At 46.9% G+C, this 27,872-nt stretch overlaps 1 protein-coding gene across 3 annotated transcripts in view; it reads left to right on the forward strand.

Moving 5' to 3' along the window:
* Positions 1-27,072, forward strand: part of CD207 (CD207 molecule) — a 52,863-nt gene extending 25,791 nt beyond the window's left edge. For 2 of the 3 annotated variants that reach the window (XM_085015311.1, XM_085015312.1), the window contains exons 2-6: positions 20,050-20,166; positions 22,109-22,483; positions 23,187-23,338; positions 25,487-25,605; positions 26,261-27,072. In XM_085015311.1, the coding sequence (XP_084871437.1) occupies positions 22,120-22,483; positions 23,187-23,338; positions 25,487-25,605; positions 26,261-26,411 (786 nt within the window). In that variant the 5' untranslated portion in view covers positions 20,050-20,166; positions 22,109-22,119 and the 3' untranslated portion in view covers positions 26,412-27,072. Of the gene's footprint in view, positions 1-19,852; positions 19,953-20,049; positions 20,167-22,108; positions 22,484-23,186; positions 23,339-25,486; positions 25,606-26,260 lie in introns of those variants that run through there. The other variant, NM_001129957.1, reaches the window with a different exon arrangement.
* The last annotated feature ends 800 nt before the right edge of the window (positions 27,073-27,872 follow it).

Below are 27,872 nucleotides of genomic sequence, written 5' to 3' on the forward strand. Positions count from 1 at the left end.
AAAAAAAAAAAAAAGATATACAAACTGTTATGTGTAAAATAAATAAAATACAAGGCCATATTGTACAACAGGGGGAATAAAGCCAGCATTTGTAGTAACTACTAATGGAATATAACATTTAAAAATTGTGAATCACTATGTTGTACACCTGTAACATGTAATATTGTATATCAACCGTACTTCAATAAAAAAGAAAAAAAACAGATATACTTAAAGCATAAAGATACAGATAAACTGAAAGTAAAGAGATGGAAAATAACATATCAGGTAAACAGCAAAGAAACAGCTGGTGTGGCCATATTAATATCCCACCAAAAGGACTTGAAGAGAAAAGGTATTGTTAGGGATAGAGAGGGACATTGGAAAATGCCAAAACATTCACTAAGAAGGTATAACAGTTCTAAACACCTATGTACTTGGTAACGTAGCTTCTGGTGATAAAGCTGATGGAATTACAGGGAGAAATGTACAATTTCGTGATCCCCTAGTAGGGGATTTCAGCACACTTAATAGGCCAGAAATGAAAAATCATATCTCTGTGGCAGATCTAAATTATAGGCATATCTAAGGAAGTCACCCAGACAGTAAGTGGCTCCTGGTATTGAAACTGATAGCACGAATGGCCTGAACCTAGCCAAAACCCAGACTGGGACTGGAACCAGGGTGCCAGCAGGGTTGGCTTGTGCAGAGGTCCTCTTCTTGGCTTCGGACAGCTATCGTTTCTTTGTACCCTCATATAGTGAAGTGGGAAATCATGGCTCATGTTTCTTCTAAGGGCACTAATTCCATTCATGAGGGCTCCACCCTCATGACCATTAGGCAGTTATGCTTCCTAGAGGCCCCACCTGCTAATTCTGTAACACTGAGGGTTAGGATTTAACATATGAATTTTGGGGGACATAAACATTCAGCCATGACAGAAACAAAAAGGTCATTTCACCATGACCTTGGCAAAAACAGCTTTGGTGGCGCAGGGATGGATGGGGTCCTATTGCTGCCTGATTCCTGTTTTCCAGGGCCTCCTCATAATAGGTAGTCCTGGTGTTTCTAGAGATTCTAGACTCTCAGGACTGAACTTGTCAGGGCTTGGTGTATTTATTTTTTATTTTTGTTTTTTGTCTATTTTTTAGGGCTGGCATAGGGAAATTCCCAGGCTAGGTGTCGAATTGGAGCTACGGCTGCAGGCCTACGCCATAGCCGCAGCAATGCCAGATCCTAACTGCGTAGGCGACCTACACCACAGCTCATGGCAACACTGGATCCTTAACCCACTGAGCTAGGCCAGGGATCGAACCTGTGTCCTCATGGATTCTAGTTGGGGCCATTACTGCTGAGCTACCGTGGGAACACCTGGGCTTGGTGATTAAATAATTACCAGCTGGTGGTACAGAGGCCATCTCCACTCTGGCCAGTTCCTGAAGAACACCACTGATCCTCTGTGTCTTCTCCTTGGGGACAATGCCTGTAGCTCTCTGTCTTTCATGAAGCCATCCTCTGTCTCTCTGTTCAAATGGTCTGGCTACTTTTTCCATTTACTAAAGTCTCAAGTCCTGGCCTAGGGAGTGAGGGGTAGGGATTATATTACTAGCATTACTAGCCACATTTATTGAGGGGGTCTTGAATCCCTGGAAAGACAGGATCCCATCATATCCATCACCGAGTCCAACAATTGCAAGGAGACCAGGTTCACACACATAGTGAAAATCCTACCTAAGCAGCGGAGTCCTCCTGTGCCTAGCCAATGGTAACAGCGCCATCTATGGGTGACTGGAGGAGAGCACATGGGTGGAATTACAAAAAGGGAGTAGCAGTGGCAAGGTCTTCAGGAATGGTATTCAACTTCTTCCTGTTGACTAATGAGGAGTGAACTTGACAGTGACCTGATCTTTGCTTAATGACGAGATGTTTGAAAGCAACGCAAGAGATGGATGGCCCTATATGTGAATCTCATTGTGAACTGAGGAGGGGGAAAGATCAAGATTGTGGAGGTCTGCGTCCTGCAACAGCAGAGTGAAAGGCTTCTTTTACAGAATATGACCAAAAAAATAAAAATAGAAAAGGGATAGGAATAAAGAACGTTCTCGTGTCGGCAGAGGCAGTGGATCATGGCTTGGGAAGTTCCCAGGCTGTATTTGATTGCATTAGGGCTGGACACAATCAAATACATCCTGGGAAGGCAAGTCTGTGTGTCTCAGTCCCTTAATAATACCCAACACTTCTTACCAAGTGCCAAACATTCTCCCAAGCATTTCAAAAGCGTATTAACTCTCCTAACAATCCTGTGAGGTAGATGGTATATAAGTTCCTATTTTTATCTATAAGGGAACTGAGGCACAGGAAGGTTAGCTAACTTGCCCAAAGACACACAGCAAGGGGACACCAAGACTACGGTACTCAAAGGCTGTCCTGCCTCCCTAACATCTGCACCAGCATCGGCTGTACATCCTTCTAAATGCATTATGTGTTCCCTGCCTTTCAAAATGGAGCACAAGGAGCATAACATAAGCATTTATTGGTGGGTTTTTTTCTTTTTGGGGCTGCTCATGGCAATGCCGGATCCTTAACCCACTGAGCAAGGCCAGGGATCATACCTGCATCCTCATGGATACTAATTGGGTTTGCTACCACTGAGCCACCACAGGAAATCTGGAAATAGTTTTTTTGCAGGCTTTCTTGAAAGGTCAGTCCTTCTCCCATCCAGGTTGCAGAGCCCCAGCTGGGGGTAGGTGGGAAGCTCTGATCTGAGCTCTATAGTCTCCTGGCAGATGTGCAGTCCCCACAGCTAGGTCTGTCCTGCCCCCTGCATAACCAGAGTGCCGGCCTGCAGGGACCTCGCAGGCAGAGGGCGAGATGGCCCTCACAGGTCCTTTCTGAAATGGTTGCTTCTTTCTCTTTCTCATTTTCTTTTTTTCTTTTTGCCTTTTGTGGGGCCGCTCCCACAGCATATGGAGGTTCCCAGGCTAGGGGTCTAATCGGAGCTGTAGCTGCTGGCCTACACCAGAGCCACAGCAACATAGGATCTGCAACCTACACCACAGCTCACGGTAATGCCTACAGCAGAGCCACAGCAACGTGGGATCTGAGCTGTGTCTGTGATCTATACCACAGCTCACGGCAACACCGGATCCTTAACCCACTGAACGAGGCCAGGGATCGAACCCGCAACCTCATGGTTCCTAGTCAGATTCGTTAACCACTATGCCATGACGGGAACTCCTCTTCCTCATTTTCTTTTGTGCAGCTTGAATTAGAAACAGAGGAGTCTCCAAGAGCGAGGAGGAGGCGTCCTGATTTGGTAGAAAGGTTTGAGTCATCAGCCTGGGGAAGAGCTCACAGCAACCTTCAAAGAAATTTCATGCCCTTGAGGTTTTCTAACAAGAACCCCTTTACCCATATCTCGTCCTTAACCTCTGCTCTGCTAGACCCTCCTCCCCTCGGCCATCAGGACAATGAACCGGTCAGATCCCCCAGTTCCGGGAGTGTAATTGACGAGGCCCTTACCTGCTCCATTCTGAAATCCATGGCCTCCTTGGTGTTAAGGCCATGTTCCCACGGTGGCTCCCAGCCACAGGCAGAGCGCAGTGGGGACACTAGGACAGGATACCATGGGGATGCCTGGGAGATGTGAGATTCCTTTGGTGGTTCACTGGCTCCAAGATCACCCACTGGCCTTGCCAAACCCTCCTTGGATGACCAGCAGTCTGGGATGCTTCCACCCAACCTCCCCCCCTCTCCGGTTCACTGGGGTCAGACTTGTTTCGCCATCTGACAGCTCCGCAGCCACTTCTGGCTCCCTCTAGATTTCTGCTTACAGGCACCTTCCTTGACAAATTTATTGCATGTTTCATTGTTTCGACATATACCTCTTGGAGGATACAGACTAACACACTCCCCTTGCTCAAAATGGGGAGCCCCTTTTGGACTCTTCCTTTCTGGGGTGCCAGTCCAGATCCCCACCTTCTCTGAGCTGCAGGCAGTGAGGGATGCTGGGGATCAGGGGAGGCCTTTGAGGTGCTTGGTACCCCAGAGCAGGGGCCCGCCCTCCTGCCTCCTTCAATGGGACCTCCAAGGCCAGGAGAGCCTCTGTTCAGTGAGGCAGCTGGTCTGTGGTGGCCATGGCCCTGGATGGCCTCAGCGGTGCATGACATGGATGTCTGTGTGCACACACTGCCCACCTCCCTCCCCTCATTTGCTACTCTTCGATGTCGGTCATTCTCCCAAATGGCCTCATGTTTTTTTGTTTTTGTTTTTGTTTTTGTCTTTTTTGGGCCATACCTGCAGCATATGGAGGTTCCCAGGCTAGGGGTTGAATCAGAGCTGCAGCTGCCAGCCTATGCCACAGCCACAGCAATGCCATATCTGAGCCAAGTCTGTGACCTACACCACAGCTCATGGCAATGCTGGATCCTTAACCCACTGAGCGAGGCCAGGGATTGAACTTGCATCCTCACGGCCACTATATTGGGTCCTTAATTTGCTGAGCCACAATGGGAACTCTCCAAATGTCCTCCTTTGGGTGGTAGGTAAGTACGGGACAGGGAGAGCTGCCAGTGGTGTCTGCACCCCTTCCCCAGGCCCTCCTCCCCCCTCTTAGAGGCCTCACAGGAAAAATAGGCCTCATGCAGCCTGGAATTTTAGGAAAACAGAGAACTATGAAGGTCAAAGTCTCCCACAAGAATAAAGCCAAGAGAGTTGGCAGGGAGCCTATACTAGGCCCCTTTGTTGACTTTAATTCTTCTCACCTTTATTGAATATTTATGGTGATAGATACTGCTAATCATCTTTATGCACCTCCACAGTCAAGCTTCCCAAGTCCGAGAGCTTGGTACTGTTGGTTCGTAACCCCACCCGGCTGAGATGACTTTGCACTGAGGTCATAAATCTGGGGAACAGTGGAGCTTAGATCTGAATGAAAGCTGTCTGACCTCAGAGCAGCTTATTCACTAACAGGTTTATTTGAATGACTTACAGGTGATGATCCTTGACCTCATGAAGCTTATACTTGAAGCCTTATTGTGCTTCACCAACTGTCTTTGCCAGGAAAATCATTGATCTCAGACTCAGGCTGCATTTGAACCCTTGCTCTGTCCCCTGTTGTCTGTTATCCCAGGAAACCTCTGTGGCTCTGTCCTCAGTTTCCTCACCTGTTCAAGGTGGGCTAAACTGGTCCAGCTTAGAGAGGTTGTTTTGGATGGGATGAGGCCACGTGATCATGTGTGATAGGCTCTAGATGCAAAACAGGACACGGCCTAAGCAGTACAAAGGACAGAGCCCTGAAAATAAAAACAAACATATACAAATGGGAACTAATTAAGCATAAAAGTTTTTTGCACAGTAAAGGAAACCATAAGCAAAATGAAAAGCCAACCCACAGAAAGGGAGAAAATCTTTCCAAATGAAGTGACTGACAAGGATTAATCTCCAAAATATAAATACACCTCCTACAGCTCAATATCAACAACCCGGAATTCCCGTCATGGCTCAGTGGTTAACAAATCCAACTAGGAACCATGAGGTTGCGGGTTCGATCCCTGGCCTTGCTCAGTGGGTTAAGGATCCAGTGTTGCCATGGGCTGTGTTGTAGGTTGCAGACGCAGCTCGGATCCCACATTGCTGTGGCTCTGGTGTAGGCCAGCAGCTACAGCTCTGATTAGACCCCTAGCCTGGGAACCTCCATATGCTGTGGAAGTGGCCCTAGAAATGGCAAAAAGACAAAAAAACAAAACAAAACAAAAACCCCATACAACCCCATAAGAATGTTGGCAGAAGATCTAAATAGACATTTCTCCAAAGAAGACATACAGATGGCCAAAAAACACACGAAAAGATGCTCAACTTCGTTAATTATTAGAGAAATGCAAATAAAAACTACTATGTAGTATCACCTTACACCAGCCAGACTGACCATCATCAAAAAGTCTACAAACAATAAATGCTGGAGAGGGTGCAGAGAAAAGGTAATGCTCTTACACTGTTGGGAAGTAAGTTGGTACAGCCACTATGGAAAACTGTATAGAGGTTCCTCAAAAAACTAAAAATAAAGTTACCATATGATCCAGCTATCCCACTCCTGCGAATCTATCCAGGGAAAACCATAATTCAAAAAGATACATGCACCCCAATATTCATAGCAACATTATTTACAGTATTCAAGATATGGAAGTAACTTCTACAAGATATGGAAGTCCATCTACAGAGGAATGGGTAAAGAAGATGTGGTACATACATACAATGGAATATTACTCAGCCATAAAGAGGAATGAAATATTTCCATGTGCAGCAACATGGCTGGAACTCGAGATTATCATGCTAAGTAAAGTTAGTGAGACAGTGAAAGACAGACCTCACATGATATCACTTATATGTGGAATCTAGAAAAAGGATACACGAACTTATTTGCAGAACAGAAACAGACTCACAGACTTTGAAAAACTTGTGGTTGCCAAAAGGGACAGTGGCCAGGGAGGGGTGGATGGGTAGGGGAGGGATGGACTGGAGGTTTGGGATTGGCATATGCACACTGAGGTATGTGGAATGACTGGCCAACGGGAATGTGCTGTATAGCTCAAGGAACTCTACCCGATGATCTGTGATGACCTATGCGGGAAAAGAATCTGAAAGAGAGTGGATGGGTGTATATGTATAACTGAATCACTTTGCTGTACAGCAGAAATTGTCACAATGTTGTAAATCAACCATATTTCAATAAAACTTTAAAAAATGAAAAAAAAAAAAGACAAAAAGAGTACACCAGGGGCACAGGACTGGGAGTGGGGGTGGGACTCATGTCATACTGTCCTGTGGTAGCAGTAGCGGTGAGGGCCCCGGCCATGCCAGGGGCTGGACTGGACGCACGCAATACTGACTGTCACTGCTTCCTGGTGGTGACCTGGCTGGTGTGTCTCCATGGATGCTGGTATTGTCTCTTTCACTTCTCCCCATGGCTTCCTCTGCTGTGCTGACAATATCTTGGAAGGATCTTCTCTTTTTGACTTCACTAAGATATATTTAAAACCTTTAATGATATTGACCATGTTAATTTGAGTCTGATATTCCTTGGTGTAGCTTTCTTCATATTTTTTATGCTTGGGGTTTGTAGAACTTCTCAGATCTGTGGGCTATTGTTTTCTTTAAGTTTGGAAAGGTCTCAGGTATTTCTCTTCAAAAGTTTTTCTGTCTCCTCTCACCTCAAGAAATCCAGTTGTCTGCTTAAAAGTGTCTAAAAGCTACTGAGGCTTTTTTCGTTTCTTAGATTCTTTTGTCTTTTTATTTCATTTGAGATTCTATTGCTGTGCCTTCAAATTTACCCATCTTTTCTTCTGCAATGTCTAATTTGTTGTTAATCTCATCCTGTTTTTGTTCATATGTTTAAGTCTCAGACATCAGACTTTTCATCTTTAGAAGTTTGATTTGGGTCTTTTTTAAAAAATGCCCATGCTTCTGCTTCACTTTTTTAACATGTGGGATATAGTCGTATGTCTATTTTAATGTCTGTCTCTGCTAACTTTAAGGGCTATATCAATTCTTGGTTGATTCCATGGATTGATTATTCTTCTCATTATGGATCTGGTGTTTCTGCCTCTCTGCCTGCCAGGTAATTTTTGATTAGATTCCAGATATCATGAATTTTTCCTTTTTGAACACTGGATATTTTTGCATATTTGTGAGTCTTCTCTGCTTTATTCTGGGGTGCAGGGAGGTTACTAGGTAATGAATCTTTTTGGATTTAGCTGTTGTGCTTTGTCAGGCAGGTCCAGAGGAGTGCCCACTGCAGGGCTATATGTCCTCTACAGCTGAGACCATGCCTTCCTGAGAATTCTACTCAGTGCCCCATGAATTATACATTTTTCAGCCCGGCTGGTGGAAACAGTCACTGTTTCAGGCTTTGTGTGAATGCTACCCATTTTTCCTTGTAATCCTTTTGTGTGGTCCTCTTCCCAGTCTTGTGTGCTCCCCTCACACACAGGCATGATTAGTACCCTGCTGGGTGCTGTAGGGGATCCTTGGGCTCTGTATCTGATCAATTCCCTCCTCTTGGGTGCTCTGTCCTCTGTCCTCTGGCTGCCTCCATCTCCCTGGACTCTTGGCTTTGTCTCTTCAACCCGGGAAATTGTCCGGCTCTGCCTGTGCTTTCTGCCTGTGCTGTGGAAACTCCAGAGAGTAAGCTGGGCCATCTCACTTGTTTCCTTCATCTCACAGATCACATCCTTCATGGCCTGATGCCCAGCGTCTTAAAGACCATTGTTTCCTGAATGTTCTCTTCTCCCCCTCCAGGCAGGAGAGTAAATATCATCTCTGTTGCTCTGTCTTGGCCATTAGTTTCATTCAACCCCTTTAGTTCTGAACTAGGCCAATAAAAATTCCTGGATGACTAAAGATACCACTGGAGGATCCCAGGCCATCCCAATGGATTTGAGCCCAGCCCTGTTCTCAGGGGTCACCCAGTAATGGCATCATCTTTCCCAACCAGCTGGGGGGTGATTGGAATCAGGTGTGGGACTGGTCCGGTTCTGTGGCCCCACAATGGAGACCTCAGGGAGGTACACCCAAGGCCAACACTGGCAGGAAACAGTCTCTCTGTCTAATAATGGGGCATCTTCTTGGTCTTGGCGAGGGGTCCCCAGAACACAGGCTTCTGGATGGAATTGCTTCCTAGTTTCTGTGTCTTCCATCAAGACATGTTTGCCCCAGGACTCAGATATCACTCTCAGAGAGCAGTAAATACTTGTTTCAGGAGCTCCAGAGCACATCTTTGGCCCAGAAAATTCTTTGGTTCTAGCCAGGAGGGTTCAGGGCATGAGCAGCCTCAGGGCTATGGAACCCAGGGGAGAGACACCTGGAGGCCAGGCTGGGCCATGGCTTGTGCACACGTGCTGGGTTCCTGGCTCAGTCATCACTCAACAACCCGCCCATGAGGGGCTGTCAAGCAGCACTAACAATTCTTTGTGTTTTTCTTTTTAGGGCCACACCTGCGGCATATGGAAGTTCACAGACTCGGGGTCTAATCGGAACTTCAGCTGCCGGCCTACACCACAGCCACAGCAGTGCAAGATCGAGCCATGTCTGTGACCTATACTGCAGCTCAAAGCAAAGCTGGATCCTTAACCCAGCTTTGCTTTGAGGGATTGAATCTGCATCGTCAGGGGTTCCTAACCCCTGAGCCACAATGGGAACTCCGACAGTTTTTTTGTTTTTGTTTTTAAAGGAAACCATAACTTGAATCTAATCATGTGGAGACAGCCTGACACATCCAGAATTGGGGGCTTTCTATAAGCAACAGGTCTGGACTTTCTATAATGTCAGTGTCAATAGCATGAAAAATGAAAGAGGTGTGTGTGTGTGTGTGATTGACAGTGGAGATGGTGAGGCTGATGTAGGTTATAGGAAACTATAGAGCCATGACCATCAAACACAGTGTACCAACTTTAACTGGGTCCTAGAGTCAGGAAAATCCTCTAGCAACAGGGACTTTTTTCTTAAACATTTATGTACAGCTTAGATATTGCAGCCATGTTAAATTCTTTGGGTGTGGCAATAGTATTATGATTATGGAGAGAATATCCTGTTTTTAGGAGATAAATGCTGATTTTTTTTTTTTTTTTTTTTTTTTTTTTTTTTTTTTTTTTTTTTGTGGCTGCACCCATGGTATATGGAAGTTCCCGGGCCAGAGATGAACTCTGAGCTGCAGCTGCAAACTACACCACAGCTGCGGCAACACAGGAACCTTTAACCCAATGCTCTGGGCTGGGGATCAAACCTGCACCTCCACAGTGACCTGAGCGGCTGCAGTTGGATTCTTTTTTTTTTTTTTTGTCTTTTTGCCTTTTCTAGGGCTGCTCCCATGGCATATGGAGGTTCCCAGGCTAGGGGTCCAATTGGAGCTGCAGCCACTGGCCTACGCCACAGCCACAGCCACAGCAACACGGGATCCAAGCCGCGTCTTCCACCTACAACACAGCTCATGGCAACGCTGGATCCTTAACCCACTGAGCAAGGCCAGGGATCAAACCAGCATCCTCATGGTTCCTAGTCAGATTCGTTAACCACTGAGCCATGACGGGAACTCCTGCAGTTGGATTCTTAACCCGGGGCACCATGGTGGGAACTTCAATGCGGAAATATTAAATAATGCAATGCTGCAATTTACTTTCAAATAGTTCATCAAAAAAAAATGCGTATGTACATACATACATACATATACGCAATTTCAAGTGCGAAGGGCCTGAGGAAGAGTCAGGCTTGGCATATTTCCAAAGGTAAAGAAAATGGTGAGAGATAGGAATGTGGAGATAGACAGGTGCCAGATCTTGAATGGTTTTGTTAAAGATGACAAAGATTTTAAAATTTTCTTTTAAGGGTAATGAGAATCCTTTGAAGCAAGGGACATGGTTGTGTTTATTCTTTAAAATCCCATTATGCATCTCATTTCTTCCCATACACCTGGAAAATGTCCCCAGGCCCTTGGAGTTGCCACACCCTTGAAAGGATTTTTGTTCCTTGTAGCATGTAGCTAGCTGTCCCCTCACCCATCACTCTGGTGGCCATACAAAGGGCCTTTGTGGTCCTTATGGTTCTTGCCCCTGGGAAAGTACCCAGGAACCAGGGGGCTTCCCTGTATGGCCCCCTCTCCTGAGAAGGTGACCATATGTGACACCACGGAAAGGGAGCCCTGCCCAGACAGGGAGTTGTGGTTGTGGGAGGCGGTCAGTCTTCCTGTGGCCACAGAAGAGGAATGACTCATTCTGGAATTTGCAGAGAGAACTTAAGCAATAGTACTTTGTTGGTGGAAATTGGTATAAATGGACAGATAAGTTCTTGGAATAGAGCATCTTCAAGAGGAATGGGGGACCCATGTCTTCCATTTTATACTGAATCTCTGCATCTTCCCCTTCCCCCAGGTCTCCCTGAATGGCATCTGACAGTACCCCCGACTTTTCATCCCAAACTACAACTGAATCCCCTCCTCTCCGTCCTGGAGAGCAAGATTGGGAAAAACCACATAATTGGATAAATTGGGGCCATAGGAGGAAAATACTACTTCTCCCTTTGTGATGTGCTGGCTTTGGACCTTATAGATTCTCAAGAACCTATCCTGTGCATAACTTCTTAACTCTCTCAGTGACATCATGACAGCAACTTGAAATTGGCTATGGTAGGGATATTTATACAATGGGAACTGGCAAATATTGGAAAAGATGCTTTCTTCTCTAGAACCCTAGGGCCAGTTGTTAATCATCCGTGAGCACACCGCTGCATATTTTCTTTAAAATTCTCTTCTACTCTTTCCCCCACCCCCGCCCCGTACTGAAGTTTCTCAGGACCCTTCTTTTCTCCTGGACTAATGGACTTAAGCTTGAGAATAGGTTTAAACTTGAGCATGGCACTCATTTAAAAAAATCTTAGCAACTTAGGGAGAAAACGTTCTCTCCCACCAAACTGTAGGAGGGCAGAGCTACTTAAAGTGAGTTCTGGATTCCCACTGCAGCTCAGCAGTAACAAACCCAACTAGTATCCATGAGGATGCAGGTCCGATCCCTTGCCTTGTTCAGTGCGTTAAGCATCTGGTGTTGCTTCAAGCTGAGGTGTAGGTCACAGATGTGTCTCGGATCTGGTGTTGCTGTGGCTGTGGTGTAAGCAGGTAGCTATAGCTCCGACTCGACCCCTGGCCTGAGAAATTTCATATACTGCAGGTGCAGCCCTAAAAAGACAAAATAAATAATGTGAGTTCTGGTGTGTGTTTTTGGTATGGTGGTGAGCATAGCTGCCTTCTATAAAGGGAGTTCTGATAAAGAGGTATATTGAGAATATTCACAAAGAGAATCAGTTTTACTTTCTTGCCAGTGGGAAGAGTTGATGAAAGTGTAAAATCCTGTTCTGTTTTTATGTAACAAAAGAGCCTTTTAATGGATTCCCGTTGTGGCTCAGTGGTTAACGAATCCGACTAGGAACCATGAGGTTGAGGGTTTGATCTCCGGCCTTGCTCCAGGGGGTTAAGGATGTGGCATTGCCATGAGCTGTGGTGTAGGTCACAGACGCCGCTCAGATCTTGAGTTGCTGTGGCTCTGGTGTAGACTGGAGGCTACAGCTCTGATTCAACCCCTAGCCTGGGAACCTCCATTTGCTGCGGGAGTGGACCTAGAAAAGGCAAAGAAACTATATATATAATATAAACATATAATTATATACATTTACATTGATATATTTTAATAATATATTTACATTGATGCATTTTTAATAATGTAATAATTATATTTATAATTATAAATAATATTTACATTGATATATATTTTTTCTGAGTGCATAACTTGCAAGGTTATTTTATAGCTTTCCTAAAATTACTGAATTTACTAATATTGAGCTTTACTTAAAATCTCAGTAGGACTTTGTTTTTGTAACTTGCCAAAAGGTAATTTGAAAGAACATGTTAAGAATGGCTAAGAAAATTTTAATTAATAAAAAGGTTAAAAAAGGGGGAACTGTCGTATTTTAAGATGTGTGCAATGATTAGTTTGGTAATATTGAAAGAATTCAATAAATAATTCAATAAATAATTGAAATAATTCAACAAATGAAACGGAGTAGAGAGGCCCTTAACAGAATCCAGAATGATGGAGTTCCCATCGTGGCGCAGTGGTTAACGAATCTGACTAGGAACCATGAGGTTGCGGGTTCGGTCCCTGCCCTTGCTCAGTGGGTTAACGGTCCAGCGTTGCTGTGAGCTGTGGTGTAGGTTGCAGACGCGGCTCGGATCCCGAGTTGCTGTGGCTCTGGCGTAGGCCGGTGGCTACAGCTCCGATTCAACCCCTAGCCTGGGAACCTCCATATGCCACGGGAGCGGCCCAAAGAAATAGCAAAAAGACAAAACAAAACAAAAACCTGGGGATTGCAAATTGTCAAAGAACTGTGGTGGAAACTAATTAGAAAAAAAAAAAAAAAAAGAACCCAGAATGAAATGCTTTATTAAAGGAAGCATCTGAAATTGATGGGGGGGAGGTTCCAGATGTTCAACAGAATGGTGAGGCTAATCTCTGCTGAGCATAAATGCTCTTGAAGGGGGTGATGAATCTTTGTGTGATTAAACCAGGGAGGTGCCAAGACCTCAGAGCAAACTAGAACTTGAAATCTGAGGAAACTGTAGTCTTTCTGAATCTTCCTTTCTTGGTCTCAAGCCAATGTTTCTCAGAATGAGTCTTCTCCATCAAGAAAACACACAAGAAAAGTGGTAATTGGAATCCCTATTGTGGCTCAGAGGTATCAAACCCCAGTAGTATCCTTGAGGATGTGGGTTCAATCCCTGGCCCCATTCAGTGGGTTAAGTGGGATTCGACCCCTAGCCTGGGAACTTCCATATGCTGCACGTGCAACCCTAGGGGGGAAAAAAAAGAAAAAAAAAAAAAGAAAAAAAAAGAGATAATGGCAACCATGGTATAAACTATTGTTAAACAGATTTTCTTAACCCAGGAAGTCTCAGAATCTTTACTATGCTCACAATTACGAATCTTTAAGAAAGGCACACAGAGTGGAATATTTACCAAACTATTTAAATTTTTGGAACCCTTTTTGGGCAGAGCATATGTCTGTGCCCCATGCAACACACTCTGGGAAGAATGAATCAGTCTCAGGAGGAAAGAGTTATTTTGGTGTGTTATGTCCCTCAGCATTTTTTAAAGTTTATTTTTTATTGACGTGAGGTTGATTTACAGCATTGCATTAATTTCTGCTGTACAGCAAAATGATTCAGCTGTGCATGTATATGTATATATATGTATGTATACATAACACATTCTTTTTGTTGATATTCTTTTCCATTATGGTTTATCACAGAATATTGACTGTGGTTCCCTGTATATAGGTAGGTCTTTGTTGTTTATCCATCCTATAGGTGACAGTCTGTGTCTACTAACCGCAAATTCCCAGTCCATCCCCCCACCACCACCCAGCCCCCTGCAACCACAAGTCTCTTCTCTACATCTGTGAGTCTCTTTCTGTTTTGTAGGTAAGATCTTTTGTGCCATATCACTTAGTCTTCTTGGCTGGAAACACAAGCCCTTGTCTGGATAGTTTAAGCATGAAAAGAATTTATTGGGAAGGTAACTCCTTGTTCTTAGACTCAATGGGAAGACTTGGAAAATGGGGCGGGATCAAGGAAGACTGACCATCAGAAAAGACTCTCAGGAGGTCTCTTGAAGGACCTCTGATGACCGCACATTTCTGTCTCCATTATGCAGTGGTGGCATCTGACTCTGGTGAGAGGTGCTGGGTGTGTTTTTGATTCCCTGGCCATGTGTTCTGGGTTCTATGTGTGTGACTGACAGGCGGTGGGTGGCTCTTTCCCAGGCCCTGGGCACACACACTTGCAGCCCTGGAGCAATTAAGCTATGGGGTCTTGAGGTTTTTTTTTTTTGTGGCCAAAAGATGGCTCACCTCTCTTTTTCCATTTTTGGTTCAAGACCCTTGACCCTGGACAAATGCTGTTAGATGTTTTCATTCAACAATCATCCAGACTGAGGGCAACTTTTTTTTTCTTTTAATTTTAATTTTTTTAAAGGCTCTATTTTCCTTATTTCTTTCTTTTTGGGCTGCACCCATGGCATATGGAGGTTCCCAGCTAGGGGTCCAACTGGAGCTGTTGCTGCTGGCCTACACCACAGCTCACAGCAATGCTGGATCCTAAACCCATTGAGTGAGGTTAGGGATCGAAACTGCATCCTCCTGGATGCTAGTCAGATTCATTTCCGCTGAGCCACAACAGGAACTCCAGAAGTCTATTTTCTTTATCTAGCTATCTATCTTATTGAATATGGTTGCTTACAATATTATATGTTACATGTGTACAATACAGTGGTTCACAATATTTAAAGACTATACTCCATTTATAGCTATTACATAATATTCCCAGTATTGTATGATAAATATATCCTTGTGGCTTATTTTATGCATAATAATGTTCACTTCTTCTTCTTCTTTTTTTTTTTTTGGTTTTTAGGGCCACACCCGAGGTACATGGAGGTTCCCAGACTAGGGGTCGAATTGGAGCTGTAGCTACCAACCTATATCACAGCTCATGGCAATGCTGGATCCTTAACCCACTGAGCACGGCCAGGAATCGAACCCACAACCTCATGGTTACAAAAACAGGAGTTCCTGTGGTAGCGCAGCAGAAACGAATCCATCTAGTAACCATGAATACTGATGTATATGTAGATACATATACATGTAGATAGCTGCTGTTTTTTTCCTGTATGGTAGATAATTTTTTTTTCACTCACTTGGATTTTTTTCTGTAATGAAATTATTAATGAAGAAATAGGAGTTCCCATTGTGGTGCAGCAGAAACGAATCTGACTAGGAGCCATGAGGCTGAGGGTTTGATCCCTGGCCTCCCTCAGTGGGTTAAGGATCTGGTGTTGCCGTGAGCTGTGGTGTAGTTCATAGACGTGGCTCGGATCCTGTGTGGCTGTGGCTCTGGCATAGGCTGGCAGCAACAGCTCTGATTTGACCCCTAACCTGGGAGCCTCCATATGCTGCGGGTGCAGCCCTAAAAAGACAAAAGAGAAAAAAAAGAAAAAATACAAAAAGAGACAGTGCATACCATTCCCAAGAGCCTTTTTTGTGACTTTCCTGCCATGAATATGCCCTTCCCACTAAAGCCATAGGCCAGGGCTCTGTGACCTGGACAGTTTAGAGCAGCCTCCTCTGCCTGGAACACAGTGATCCTTCCATGCAACCAGGCCGCTCAGCCACCAGCCACATCCATACCACACTATTTAGGATGGCAACAGACATAACAGCCTATTTACTGAGGTCTAGCCCATTGTCACTGTGCCAGAGAAACACTGCCCTCATACAATGCTCTAAACAAGAGGAACTCATTCCCAAGGTCCAGGGAGAGCTGGGGAGGCCCCTGCAGGGTCCTTTTCAGTCTCGGGAGAGTCTTCAATTCTTCCTAGGGTTGCAGATGCCATGTTTCCCCAAGAGGAGCGCTATTTCTGAGGGCAGCCTTTGTGGCTGTCTTTCTCCTTGTACCTAGTGCAGAATGGGCACTCTAAAGGAAAGGATAGATGCACGGTCCCACCTACCATTCCTTTTCTCTGGGTTTCTCTGCCCTCTCCCCACTTCCCAGGGCACAGATCCAGGGGGTGGCACTGAACCCTTTGGTTCTCTGTGGTCTGCTGGTCAAATGCTGCACCACATTATATACAGGAATCGCTTATGCAGCCTGTGGGTTGGCCAGACCCACCGTAGTGACTGTCTCCTTTCTCATTTCATCCCCCCGCTCCATCCCTCCCAACTTCCCTCATCCCCTTCCGTGGCTTGCCACCCACTCTAGGTTCCTCTGTGTCTTGGATGGAGGAAATCAGATCACTACTCCTTGGAGATGATTCTCAGCACTGCTGGGGCATTTCAAACAGCTCAGGTCTCTTTTCTACTCTCATTATGTCCATGGTCCACTTCCAGGCATAAGGAGAGTCCCAGCCAGACAGGGGGAAAGTGGCCTAACTCTTTCCTTCTTCCACTCCTACCCAGAGAAGTCCTTCAAGCCCTGGGAGCCTGGGAAGTGGGGAAACAGAAAAACAAACACCAACTTCCCCTTCTGTCATCACAGCCCGGGATTTTTGGTCCCTCCAGAAGCAGACCAAAGTCCCTCCTTTGTTTGGAAGAGCTGGGATCTCCTGGGTGTCCAGGACAACTGCCCAGCCTCCCTGCTGGAAAGAGGGGAGGCACCCATATCCCTCAGCCTTTTCTCCTCCAGGGCCCTCAGGCTGGGGCCACATAGAGCCCCCGGAGGGCTGTGGGGGGCACTGCTGGGAAATACCTGCGGATGGGTGTGGCCAGAAGCACAGAGCTCGTGACTCACATCTTTCCCACAAAGTAGGAAATGAAACTCCTCATGGGTGGGACTTTCACAAAAACCATCTCTCAAACCCCAGGGGCCCAGAGGACTGTGGATGCTTCTTGCTTGGCTTTTTCATGCTTCTGTCCAGCGATCAGCAGAGTATCTGCCTGAGGCCTCCATAGTTTCCATCACTCGGCATTAATGCCCCGCCGCAAGCCCAGCCTCTTCTTAGGAGTCCCAGCTTGCTGAGGCTTCCGGATCCGTTCCCGGGGACCGCTGGGAGGGCGCATGGGTGTTCCATCAACATTTCATCCTACAAACCAGCAGAAGTTTGGAGAAAGTCAACTTTTCAACAGAGAAGGAAGGAGCTGGATCTTAGTAGCCCCCACCCCCAAATGCCAGAGACCAGGTCCTCCAGGGGCACTTTCTACCAGGGTCTTGGGATGTGGATATGGGGAGTCAGGAGCAGAAGGGCTGAGTGAGGTGACCGTGAGATTAGACCAAGCATGCGAGCTCAGAAAACAGAATATTTTCTTTTTTTTCTTTTTTCTTTTGGTCTTTTTAGGGCTGCACCTGTGGTGTATGGAGGTTCCCAGGCTAGGGGTTGAATTGGAGCTGCAGCTGCCGGCCTACGGCCTCAGCCACAACACCAGATTTGAGCTGGGTCTGTGAACTACACCACAAGTCATGGCAACGCGGGATCCTTAACCTGCTGAGCGAGGCCGGGGATCAAACCAGCATCCTCATGGATCCCGGTCGGGATCGTTAATGATGAGGCACAAGGGGAACTCCAGAACATTCTGACTCCTTCTGAGCCCTGATGCAACCAAGGCTCTTCAACTAGATGAGCAACCTGAAGAGAGTGGGTGTGGTTATAAATGTTCAGAGACAGGCAGTGGGGTAGGAGTGAGGCTTCAATTTGTGGGATTAGCTAACATCAGAGCTTAGAGCAGTTGGCAGGTCTGGCCACTATGGACAAAAAGTGCGTAGGGAGGAAACGAGACAGGATGAATGGGATGCCATCCTTGTGACCCTCTTCCTTCCCAGCACTTGGGAAGCATGGAGTGATGTCCTGTCTGGTTCCCTCAACCAGTCAGAGAAAGCTCCAGACTGAGGCCTAGTCAGCCTGGAGAGGGAGCAGCAAGGGGCCTATAAGTACAGTGGGCTGGTCAGGCAGGGAGATGGGATCCCCTCAAATATCAAAGGCAGCAGAAGCCCCTGCAGGTAAAGGTAGCTATTTCTTTGGCCTTCATCCCTTAGCCTCAGACCCTGGTCCCTGATGTCAACTTGTCATCCAACTTCCCTGGCTCAGACCCAGTGAGGCCAGGTCAGCTTTCTAGCCCTGGGACCAGAGTTGTTATGTGCTTTTGGGTAAGGTTGGAATCACACTTCCTTTCACGCCTTTACTATGGGAATGAATGGGAACTGCTGGAGGCAATGGAAAGAAGCAGTAGCTTCTAGAAGACAGGTTCTAATCCACAGATTATAAGTTTCAGAGTTTTCATAATCAGCCATCATTCCATTCATTTCTCTCTCATCCATCCATCCATCCATCCACCTATCCATCATCCATCCATCCACCCATCCAGAATTCTTTTCTTTTCTCCTTCCCTCTCTTTCCCTCCATCTCTTTCTTCCTCTCTTCCCTCCTCTCTTTCCTACCTTCCAAGAAGAATTTGTTTAGAATCTGTTATATGCTAGGTTTCTCAGATTTTGCAGACTTCTTCAAAGTATGAGAAGAAGCCCAGGAGAAAACTCAATCCTTCGTTGAGCCCCAGATCAGCGCCTTTCTGTCTTGAGCCTCTCCCATGAATGGAAGAACAGCTCCTGGTCTGATGTTGCTGAGCTTCCCACTTTGAGAGACTCACGAGTTCGGAAAGCAGAGAGGAGTACTCAAACCTTAGATTTACATTTTGACTCTCCAAGCCCCATTTTATAAAGGGATATTGTATCATCTAAGATGCCTTAACGCAAAGTATTTTATTTGTGGTGGTCCCCTTACTGGGCTCCCTGCTTCCAGTCTCTCCACACCCCGATCTCTGCTCCCCACCATAATCAGAGAAATCTTTCTTCAAGTTCCTGTCCTTGTCTTTCTCCTGCCTGAAGTCCTTCACTGGCTCCACATCACCTATAAGCCAGAGGTCAAGCTCCTTAATACTACCCAAAGGATCTTTATGCTCTGACTCCAGGTGCCTCCTTAGCCCATGACCTCCTTATTCCTGTCATATAATTCATACTCCAGCAGCATCAAACTACTCACAATGCACCAGGCATTTAGGGCATCTTCTGCACCCATACTTTTGAATGTGCTGATCCCTCTACCTGGAACTCTTTGCCATTATGCCACTCTCTAAACTGTGCATGTTCTTTCATTGTTACACTCATCCCTGTATCATAATTTATTTGCTCAGATCTTTGAGTGCAAAGACTGGGAGTTGCCTCCGTGGCTCAGTGCCTGGTCTCTGGAAGGCGCTCGATATATATTTGTGGGATGAATGGCTGGCTGACTGATAGATGAGGCTCATCTTTTTTTTTTTGGGGGGGGAATTCCTAGGCTAGGGGTCAAATTGAAGCTGTAGCTGCCAGCCTATGCCACAGCCACAGCAACGCGGGATCTGAGCTGCGTCTGCCACCTACACCACAGCTCATGGCAACGCCGGATCCTTAACCCACAGAGCGAGGCCAGGGATCGAACCTGCATCCTCAAGGCTATTAGTTGGATTTGTTACTGCTGAGCCCCGACAGGAACTCTGAGGGTCATCTTATAAGAGAAAAATCTTCTCCTGAGGACAGGATGTTAAGGTGTCCATGTAACAGGCCCCCAGAGATGATGACAAATGGCCTTTTCCTGAGAACTCAGACCTTGGAGGAGAAGATTGAGCTGTGGCTTAGGGCAGGCAAGGTGCCTAAACTAGGAATGGGGAACTTTGAGATGACACAATGACCTCTGGTGGGACTCACTTCCCTTTTCCTCTGGATAAAAGTCCTTGGGGAGACAGCCAGCTGGGAGCACCTGTGCCTTGAGTTGGAGCGTGCAGGATGAAGGCTGTGGAGAGCGAGGTCCATGATGCGCACTTCACTGTAGACAAACAGAACATCTCCCTATGGCCCCGAGGCAAGCAGCAGCTACCATACCGAGCCTGCCCAGGGCGCTGCACCCAAACCCAATCTTTGCTGGTCCTGCAACAAACCTTCTCTTCTTCTTCCTGCAGAGCCTCCTCCCAAGACGGGTCCGTATCTGGTTCTGGGGCGGTGTCTCACAGTCCGAGCTGCCGTGGTCTTGCTGACGCTGGTCCTGGTCGCCTCCATCCTGCTGCAGGCCATTCTCTGTAAGTCCTCAGCCCTGAATGCCCTCGGCCCTTCCCCTCGGCCAGCCGGCTCCCTCGACATCCAGACCCTCTCTCCCCTGCTCGCTGGTGCCCCTCCCCAATGGCTTTCTCATTTGTCTTATTCGCCCTCTTGTCACGTGCAGTCAGAGAGTCCCCCATTCCCAGTAAGATCAGCTGCTGCTCCTTCCTCTGCAATTCCAGGGAGGTTTTCCTGACTGGGATCAGCACGCTCGGGCTCAAGGATATGCTGTTTTGACCCCAGGAAATGTTCACCCATCTTCATCCCCTGTCATTTTCTCCTCCCTCTCTGAGCTCTGTGTCCCTTCCATTCAGAGGCTTAGGGACAGACTCAAAAGTGAGCAAAACGTTTACTGACCCCACAAGGGATGGAGTCCTCACTGTATCATCAGCCCCACCTGAACCTGGCCGACAGGACAATACATCTCCCTGGTTTGCCCCCTCATCAGGACCCTGTTGCGCTCTCTCCATTCTCCCATTCCCAAGAAGGTCGTTCAAGGGAGACCTCCTGCTCTTCATTGGCTGTGTGACTTATTTTCCTCTCTGGCTTTGCTAAGCTCCATGGCCTCTGCTGCTTGTAGAAGCTTCTTCCTCACCCTGGGTCTCCAGAGGGAGGGAGTGTTTGTCTTCTCCCTTCTAGGTCCCAGGGCACATTTGGTCTTGAACTTGGAGGTTTTTTTTTGTTTGTTTGTTTTTGTCTTTTTGCCATTTCTTGGGCCGCTCCCGCGGCATATAGAGGTTCCCAGGCTAGGGGTCTAATTGGAGCTGCAGCTGCCAGCCTACGCCAGAGCCACAGCAACACGGGATCCCAGCCGCGTCTGCGACCTACACCACAGCTCACGGCAACGCCGGATCCTTAACCCACTGAGCAAGGGCAGGGACCGAACCCGAAACCTCATGGTTCCTAGTTGGATTCGTTAACCACTACGCCACGACTGGAACTCCCGACCTCCTCTTTTTTTTTTTTTTTTTTTCAAGGGCTGCACCTGCAGCACATGGAAGTTCCCAGGCTAGGGGTCAAATTGGAGCTGCAGCTGCTGGCCTATGCCACAGCCACAACAACCCCAGATCTGAGCCGTGTCTGTGAACTACACCACAGCTCATGGCAATGCCAAATCCTTAACCCACTGAGGGGGGCCAGGGATTGAACCCAAATCCTCATGGATACTAGTTGGGTTTGTTTCTGCTGAGCCACAATGGGAACTCTGGACTTGGAGGTTCTGAGCAGAGTCTGCTCTGCTTCAAGCCCACTTGGTTTACTTTTGGTTTCCTCTATGACACCTGAGCCTGTGACCTGAGCAGAGTGTGACAGGGACTGGGATCAGGGAGAAATGATTTCTTAACTCTCCCTCTTTGGAGAAGTCACTTCCACATGAGAAGTCTCCATGGCTGGTCCTCCCATGGCCATGTGGGACCTGTGGGCAGTCATGGGAGGGGTGGTGCTACCCTAGCTGATGGCTGATGCAGGGTCTCTGAAAGGGGCAGACTGGGAATCAAGGGATGGTTCCCAGAGTGATGTGGGAAGGGTGACAAGGGGGCGATTAATGGCATCCTTTTACCAAATGTGCCTTAAAAACTCAAAGCAAATTTAGAAGACATTCAAATTCCCACTTCTGCCTACCTGTGAGGCCCTTTACCAGAGCGCCCGTGATTTCTTAATTATTTAATAATAATAAATTTATTATTTATTAACTGCAGTATCTGCATCCCCCAGAATTCCTGGCACATGGAAGGTGCCCATCGCATGTTTGTTGAGTGAATAAATTATGAATGAATGGAGGGTAGGCAACCACTCCTTGGGTTGGGTCCTTGGGAAACTTGGGCCTGTCACTTCCCTTCCTTCCCTTTTCTCACCCTGGCAACCCCCTCTCCAGTCCCTGGGGATCCCCTTGGCTGACCGACCTCCTGACTTTCTCAAATCCAGATCCTTGGTTTATGGGCACAATGTCAGATGTCAAGACCAGTGCCCAGTTGCTGCAAGGTCGTGTGGACAACATCAGCACCCTGAGTTCCGAAATCAAGAGGAACAGCGGTGGTGTGGAGGCGGCTGGCGTTCAGGTCCGGATGGTGAATGCCAGCCTGGATCATGTGCGTTCTCAGATCCAGAGGTTGGAAATCAGTGTGAAGGAAGCTGATGCACGGCTGCAGAAGCTAACAAGTAGTTGGGAAGAAGTCGATAAGTTAAATGCCCAAATCCCAGAGTTAAAAAGAGATTTGGATAAAGCCAGTGCTTTAAATGCAAAGGTCTGGGACCTCCAGAGTGGCTTGGGAAATATCAGCAAGATGCTCAAACAGCAAAGTAAGTGACTCAGAAAGGACCGCTCCAAGCTGACCAGTTGGACCTGGCTGGTCTCAGGCATAAAGCCACTGGGATGGTGTGTGGAGGGAGGGGGAGGGCAACAGAGTAGACGTGGCTGGAAAGTTAAGAAGAGAGGACTCAGTGTTGGGGTTGGGGAGGACGTAGGGGCTGTTCAGGAGAGAAGGAACCAGGGGCCAGCCTGGGCTCCCACACCAAGGCACAGATTACGAAGGCATTAGGGAGTCTCTCTGTCTGGGTCCAAACCTCACCATTTCCATTAGATCCTTACCTGGGGCCAGGGTCTCAGCCACTTGTGATAGCTATAGGAGAATTATTCCTCCCTCATGGGAGAAACAGATTCTTTCTTTTTTTCTTTCTCAGCCATGCCCGTGGCATGCAAAAGTTCCCTGGCCAGGGACTGAGCCCACCTCAACGTCAGATCCTTAATCCACTGAGCCACCAGGGAACTCCATGAGAGACAGATTCTTGATCTACTCTCTCTTGCTCTCTTCTCTCTGAGCCCAGAGATTCTACCAATCTCAGCTGGACTTTCAGGTCCAAGAAGTGTCCCCAAGAAGCGTACCCAAGGACCCCAGAGCCCAGCCCCATCCACTTGTCTCTGAGATCCCACTCAAGTCCCCCACCTAGTCAGCCCCAGAGGAAACAGGAGCACCCATGTTCATGTGTCACCCTTGTTCTCCAGATGACATTCTCCAGATGATGTCTCAAGGCTGGAAGTACTTCCGGGGGAACGTCTATTACTTTTCTGTGATGAAAAAGACCTGGTACAGTGCCCAGCAGTTCTGTGTGTCCAGGGAATCTCATCTGACCTCAGTGACCTCAGAGAGTGAGCAGGTGAGTGCTGTCCTGTGGGCTGGCAAGATGGCAAGGGTTATTCTGCGGTGACAAAACCCCCCAAATATCAGTAATTCTTCAGAAATTTTTCTCACTTATACACTGCATGGCCAATAAGGGCTGCTAAGGGGTTTGGCTCATTGTGGTTCCTCGAGGACCCAGACCAAAGGAGACTTCATCTTAACATTTGTTTCCTTAACTGCTGAGGTAAGAACAGAGAACATGGGAAATTGTGTGGTGGCTCTTTTAAAGTTCTGTCTAGAAACAACATACTCACCTTTCACTGGCCAAACGATGCAGTATTTTTAGCTCCAAAGAGGGCAGGATAATTGTCTTTCCATGTGCCCAGAAAATGGAAGTATTTGTGAATAGCGTTAATGACACTATCTAACCTGAGAAGTCCCTTACCTGGTGAGGCAGAATTTTTTTTTTTTTTGGTTAAAGTTTAATTGATTTATAGTGTTCTGTCAATTTCTACTGTATGGCAAAGTGACCGGTTATATATATCGATACCCCTTTCTTCTATTATCTTCAATCATGGTCTATCCCAAGAGGCTGGATTTAGCTCCCTGTGCTATACAGCAGGACCTCTTTGCTTATCCATTATTGTTTTTAAAATTTTTATTAGAGTTGATTCACAGTGTTATGTCAATTTCTTCTGTATAGCATAGTTACTCAGTCATACACAGACACACACACACACATTCTTTTTCTAATATATCTTCCATTATTTTCTATCCCAAGAGACTGGATATAGTTCCCTGCACTATACAGTAGTAGGACCTCATTGCTTATCCATTCTAAATGTAATAGTTTGTATCTCCTCACCCCAAACTCCCAGTCCATCCTCCCCCTGCCCCCTGGCAACCACAAGTCTGTTCTCTATGGCTGAGAGTCTGTTTCTATTTTGTGGATAGGTTCATTTGTGCCATTATTTTAGATTCCACATACAAGAGATATCATATGGTGTTTGTCTTTCTCTTTCTGACTTTCTTCACTTAGTATGAGCATCTCTAGCTGCATCCATGTTGCTGCAAAATGGCATTATTTCATTCTTTTTTTATGTCTGAATAGTAATCTATTGTATATACGTACTACATCTTCTGAATCCATTCATCTGTCAATGGACATTGAGGTTGCTTTCCCTGTCTTGGCTATTGGGCATAGTGCTGCTATGAACATATGGGTGCATATGTCTTTTAGAATTGTAGTTTTGTCTGGATATATGCCCAGGGGTGGGATTGCTGGATCATATGGCAGTTCTATAGTCAGTTTTGTGAGGAACCTCCATACTGTTTTCCACCAACAGTGTAGGAGTGTGGAAAACCCTGGTTGTACCAATTTACATTCCCACTAACAGTGTAGGAGGGTTCCCTTTTCTCCACACCCTCTCCAGCATGTGTTATTTGTAGACTTATTAATGATAGCCATTCTGACCAGTGTGAGGTGGTACTTCATTGTAGTTTTGATTTGCACTTCTCTGAAAATTAGTGATGTTGAGCATTTTTTCATGTGCCCACTGGCCATCGGTATGTCTTCTTTGGAGAAATGTCTATTTAGGTCTTCTGGTGAGGCAGACCATTGAACCAGCTCCTTTTATCTGGGAGGTGGGCTCCTACCTCAGGTAAGAGCATGGGCTCTAGAGTCAGAGTCTAGAATCCCAGCCCAGCCTCTTGCCCTAGACCATAGTCCTGGGTAGATCATTTGACTTCGTTAGGCCTCAGTCTATTAATTGCTGAAACACATGATAAAGTACCTGCCTTAGAGAATAAATGAGTAACATGCATGTGAATGCGCAGTGCCTCGCACATATTAAGTGGTTGCTAAATTTAGCTGTTACTGTCTGGTCCATTCTCCTGGGATCCCTGTTCTAGGGTTCAGCTAAATCTTCCTTATGCTCCAGCCCCTGATTCCCGAGGGGCAGAAAAGCTTGAGAACTGTGTCTGTTAGTTACAGGGCAAAGACAAACAAGAATTTGGCAGAGGGATGCTGAGCTCTGGGCAGGAACAGGAAGAGGACTGAGAGCTGTGTGTCTGTGGGTTCGGGGCTGTGGCTGAGGGTGGGTGAAGGATGCCCAGAGAGCCAGGTGCTCACTCGCTCGCACTCGCGGCAGCACCTCTGCCCATTCTCATTCTGTCTCCCCTGCAGGAATTTCTCTACAAGATGACAGATGGACTTATCTACTGGATCGGCCTGACCAAAGCGGGGAGTGAGTGGGACTGGCACTGGGTGGACGACACGCCATTTGACAAGCTCCAGAGTGCGAGGTAAGCCCCAAAGCCCTCCTCCCCAGACTGACTTTCTCAGGCCAGGCTAGGGCATGAGGAGGGGGTGATACTCACCCCCCACCACCACCACAGGGGTTGGGATACCTCCCTCTCCTTGGGCGGCAGGAGCATTGAACAGAGATCTATCTGATCTCTGCCACTGACTGGATGTGGAACCGGAGACAAATCCATGGCCTCTCCATCCCCTCTGGGGTTGGGCAGCATGGCTATGGCATGGACCCTGTTTCATTTTGTTTTGTTTTTAGGGGCAGCATATGGAAGTTTCCAGGCTAGGGGTCCAATCTGGGTTGCAGCTTCAGTCTACACCACAGCTATGGCAACTGAGTGAGGCCAGGGATCAAACCTGAAACCTCAGGGACACTATGTCGGGTTCTTAACCCACTGAGCCACAGTGGGAACTCCCAGGGACCCTGTTCTAAGTCAAGATCTTTGCCCTGTGGGTTCCTGTAGGGCCTTGAGAGTTGAGGGGGGCTAGTCTGGTCCTAACTTAGGGGGTGATTACAGGCTCAGGGGCCAATGGCTCATGGACATGGGTGCCACAACTTGCAATGCTGTCACCCAGGACCAAAGCTGGGGTTGAGGTCACTCATTTATTCACTGGAAATACGTTCTTCTTTGTCTTTTCCTGTGGTAGGTTCTGGATTCCAGGTGAGCCCAACAACTCTGAGAACAATGAACACTGTGCCAATATAAAGAGGTCCTCACTTCGGTCCTGGAATGATGCCCCCTGTGACATTGAATTGCTTTTTATCTGTAAACGACCCTATGTCCCATCAGAACCGTGATAAGACTGACCCCTAAGCTTGCACTTTAAGTTCCAACGCTTGTTGAACTCAAGGAAATGGTGTTCTCTCCTTCATACTCCAGGGTATTTGAACCTTACTTTTTCTCACATCGAAATTGTCCTGATAAGCAATGAGCCCTTACTTATAACACGGGGAACTCTATCAAACCTCTTGGGATAGACCGTGATGGAAGATAATATGAGAAAAAGAATGTGTATATATGTATGATTGGGTCACTCTGCTGTACAGCAGAATTGGCACAACGTTGTCAAGCAACTCTACTTGAATAAACAACCACAAATGCTCAGGAAGCAATGATGGGTAAACACCCTCATTGAATTTAGATTTAAAGGGGTAATGGTCATGATTGTTAAGAATAAAATATGGAGTTCCCATCGTGGTTCAGTGGTTAACAAACCCGACTAGGAACCATGGGGTTGCGGGTTCGATCCCTGGCTTCGCTCAGTGGGTTAAGGACCCGGCGTTTCTGTGAGCTGTGGTGTAGGTCACAGACTCAGCTCGGATCTGGCATTGCTGTGGCTCTGGCGTAGGCCGGCAGCTGCAGCTCCATCCAACCCCTGGAAACTTCATATGCCAAGAGTTAGGACCTAAAAAAAAAAAAAAAAAAGAATAAAAATATTCTGAAATGGTAAAAACAAAATTGTCCTAAAGGCATCCTGGAGTCCATCTGTCTTGGCTGGGAATTCTTGGACCACACAGAGGCAGCTGAAATGAGGTCTTGGGTTAAAATGGAACAGGTGAACAGGATTAGGAGGGCAAACTGCCCCAGTGAAGTAGATCGGGACACGCCACCTGGGGCATCCCCCATCCCTTCAGAGAGGCCTCAGCTTCATTGCATGAAAGTTGCTTCAGACCACTCAAGCAGTCTCCTGAGACCGGGACTCAGGGCTTTTCTGGTTGACCCCCTAGAACTCCCAGTTGCCTGCTTAGGTGGCTGTGTTCTCAGTGGGACAAGCTCTGCTCTTGGTGACCTTGTTCATGCCATGTCCCCATGGGCCCCTTCATCCACGTCTTCCAAGATCTGAGCTCCATTCTCCCTGAGGTGGGCTTGATTGGTTCAGATCAGGGGCTGACATGGAAACATGTCTCCTTAGAGCTGGACCAGCATTCACCTGCTTCTTTGCTCCCATCACTCTCTAAACTCTGGGGTCCAGCCCCTCTGCCTCACCTCCATGCGCCTTGTCTTTCTTCTGCATCTCCTCTCTTCCCAGAGCACAGGGGACGTGGCCTTCTGTCAAGAGAGCATCTCCAAGCTTCACTAGAATAAAATGCTGCTTCCCTTGGAAAAGGCCAGTCTCTCTTGTGGTTTTGTTCCTGAGGGTACAGGTGAATGTTTGGGGAAGGGCATCTGCTCTGCTGGACATGGAGTTCTGGGGTGTCCTCAGGACACAGCTGGGAGTTCAAAAGAACAAAGAGTAGGAAAGTTCTAGCCCCAGAAAT

Source organism: Sus scrofa, chromosome 3 (assembly GCF_054392235.1).
Source record: "Sus scrofa isolate SSC_HxYL_T2T_F1_AM1 chromosome 3, Sscrofa_HxYL_maternal_Yorkshire_Landrace_v2.0, whole genome shotgun sequence".
NCBI lineage: Eukaryota > Metazoa > Chordata > Mammalia > Artiodactyla > Suidae > Sus > Sus scrofa.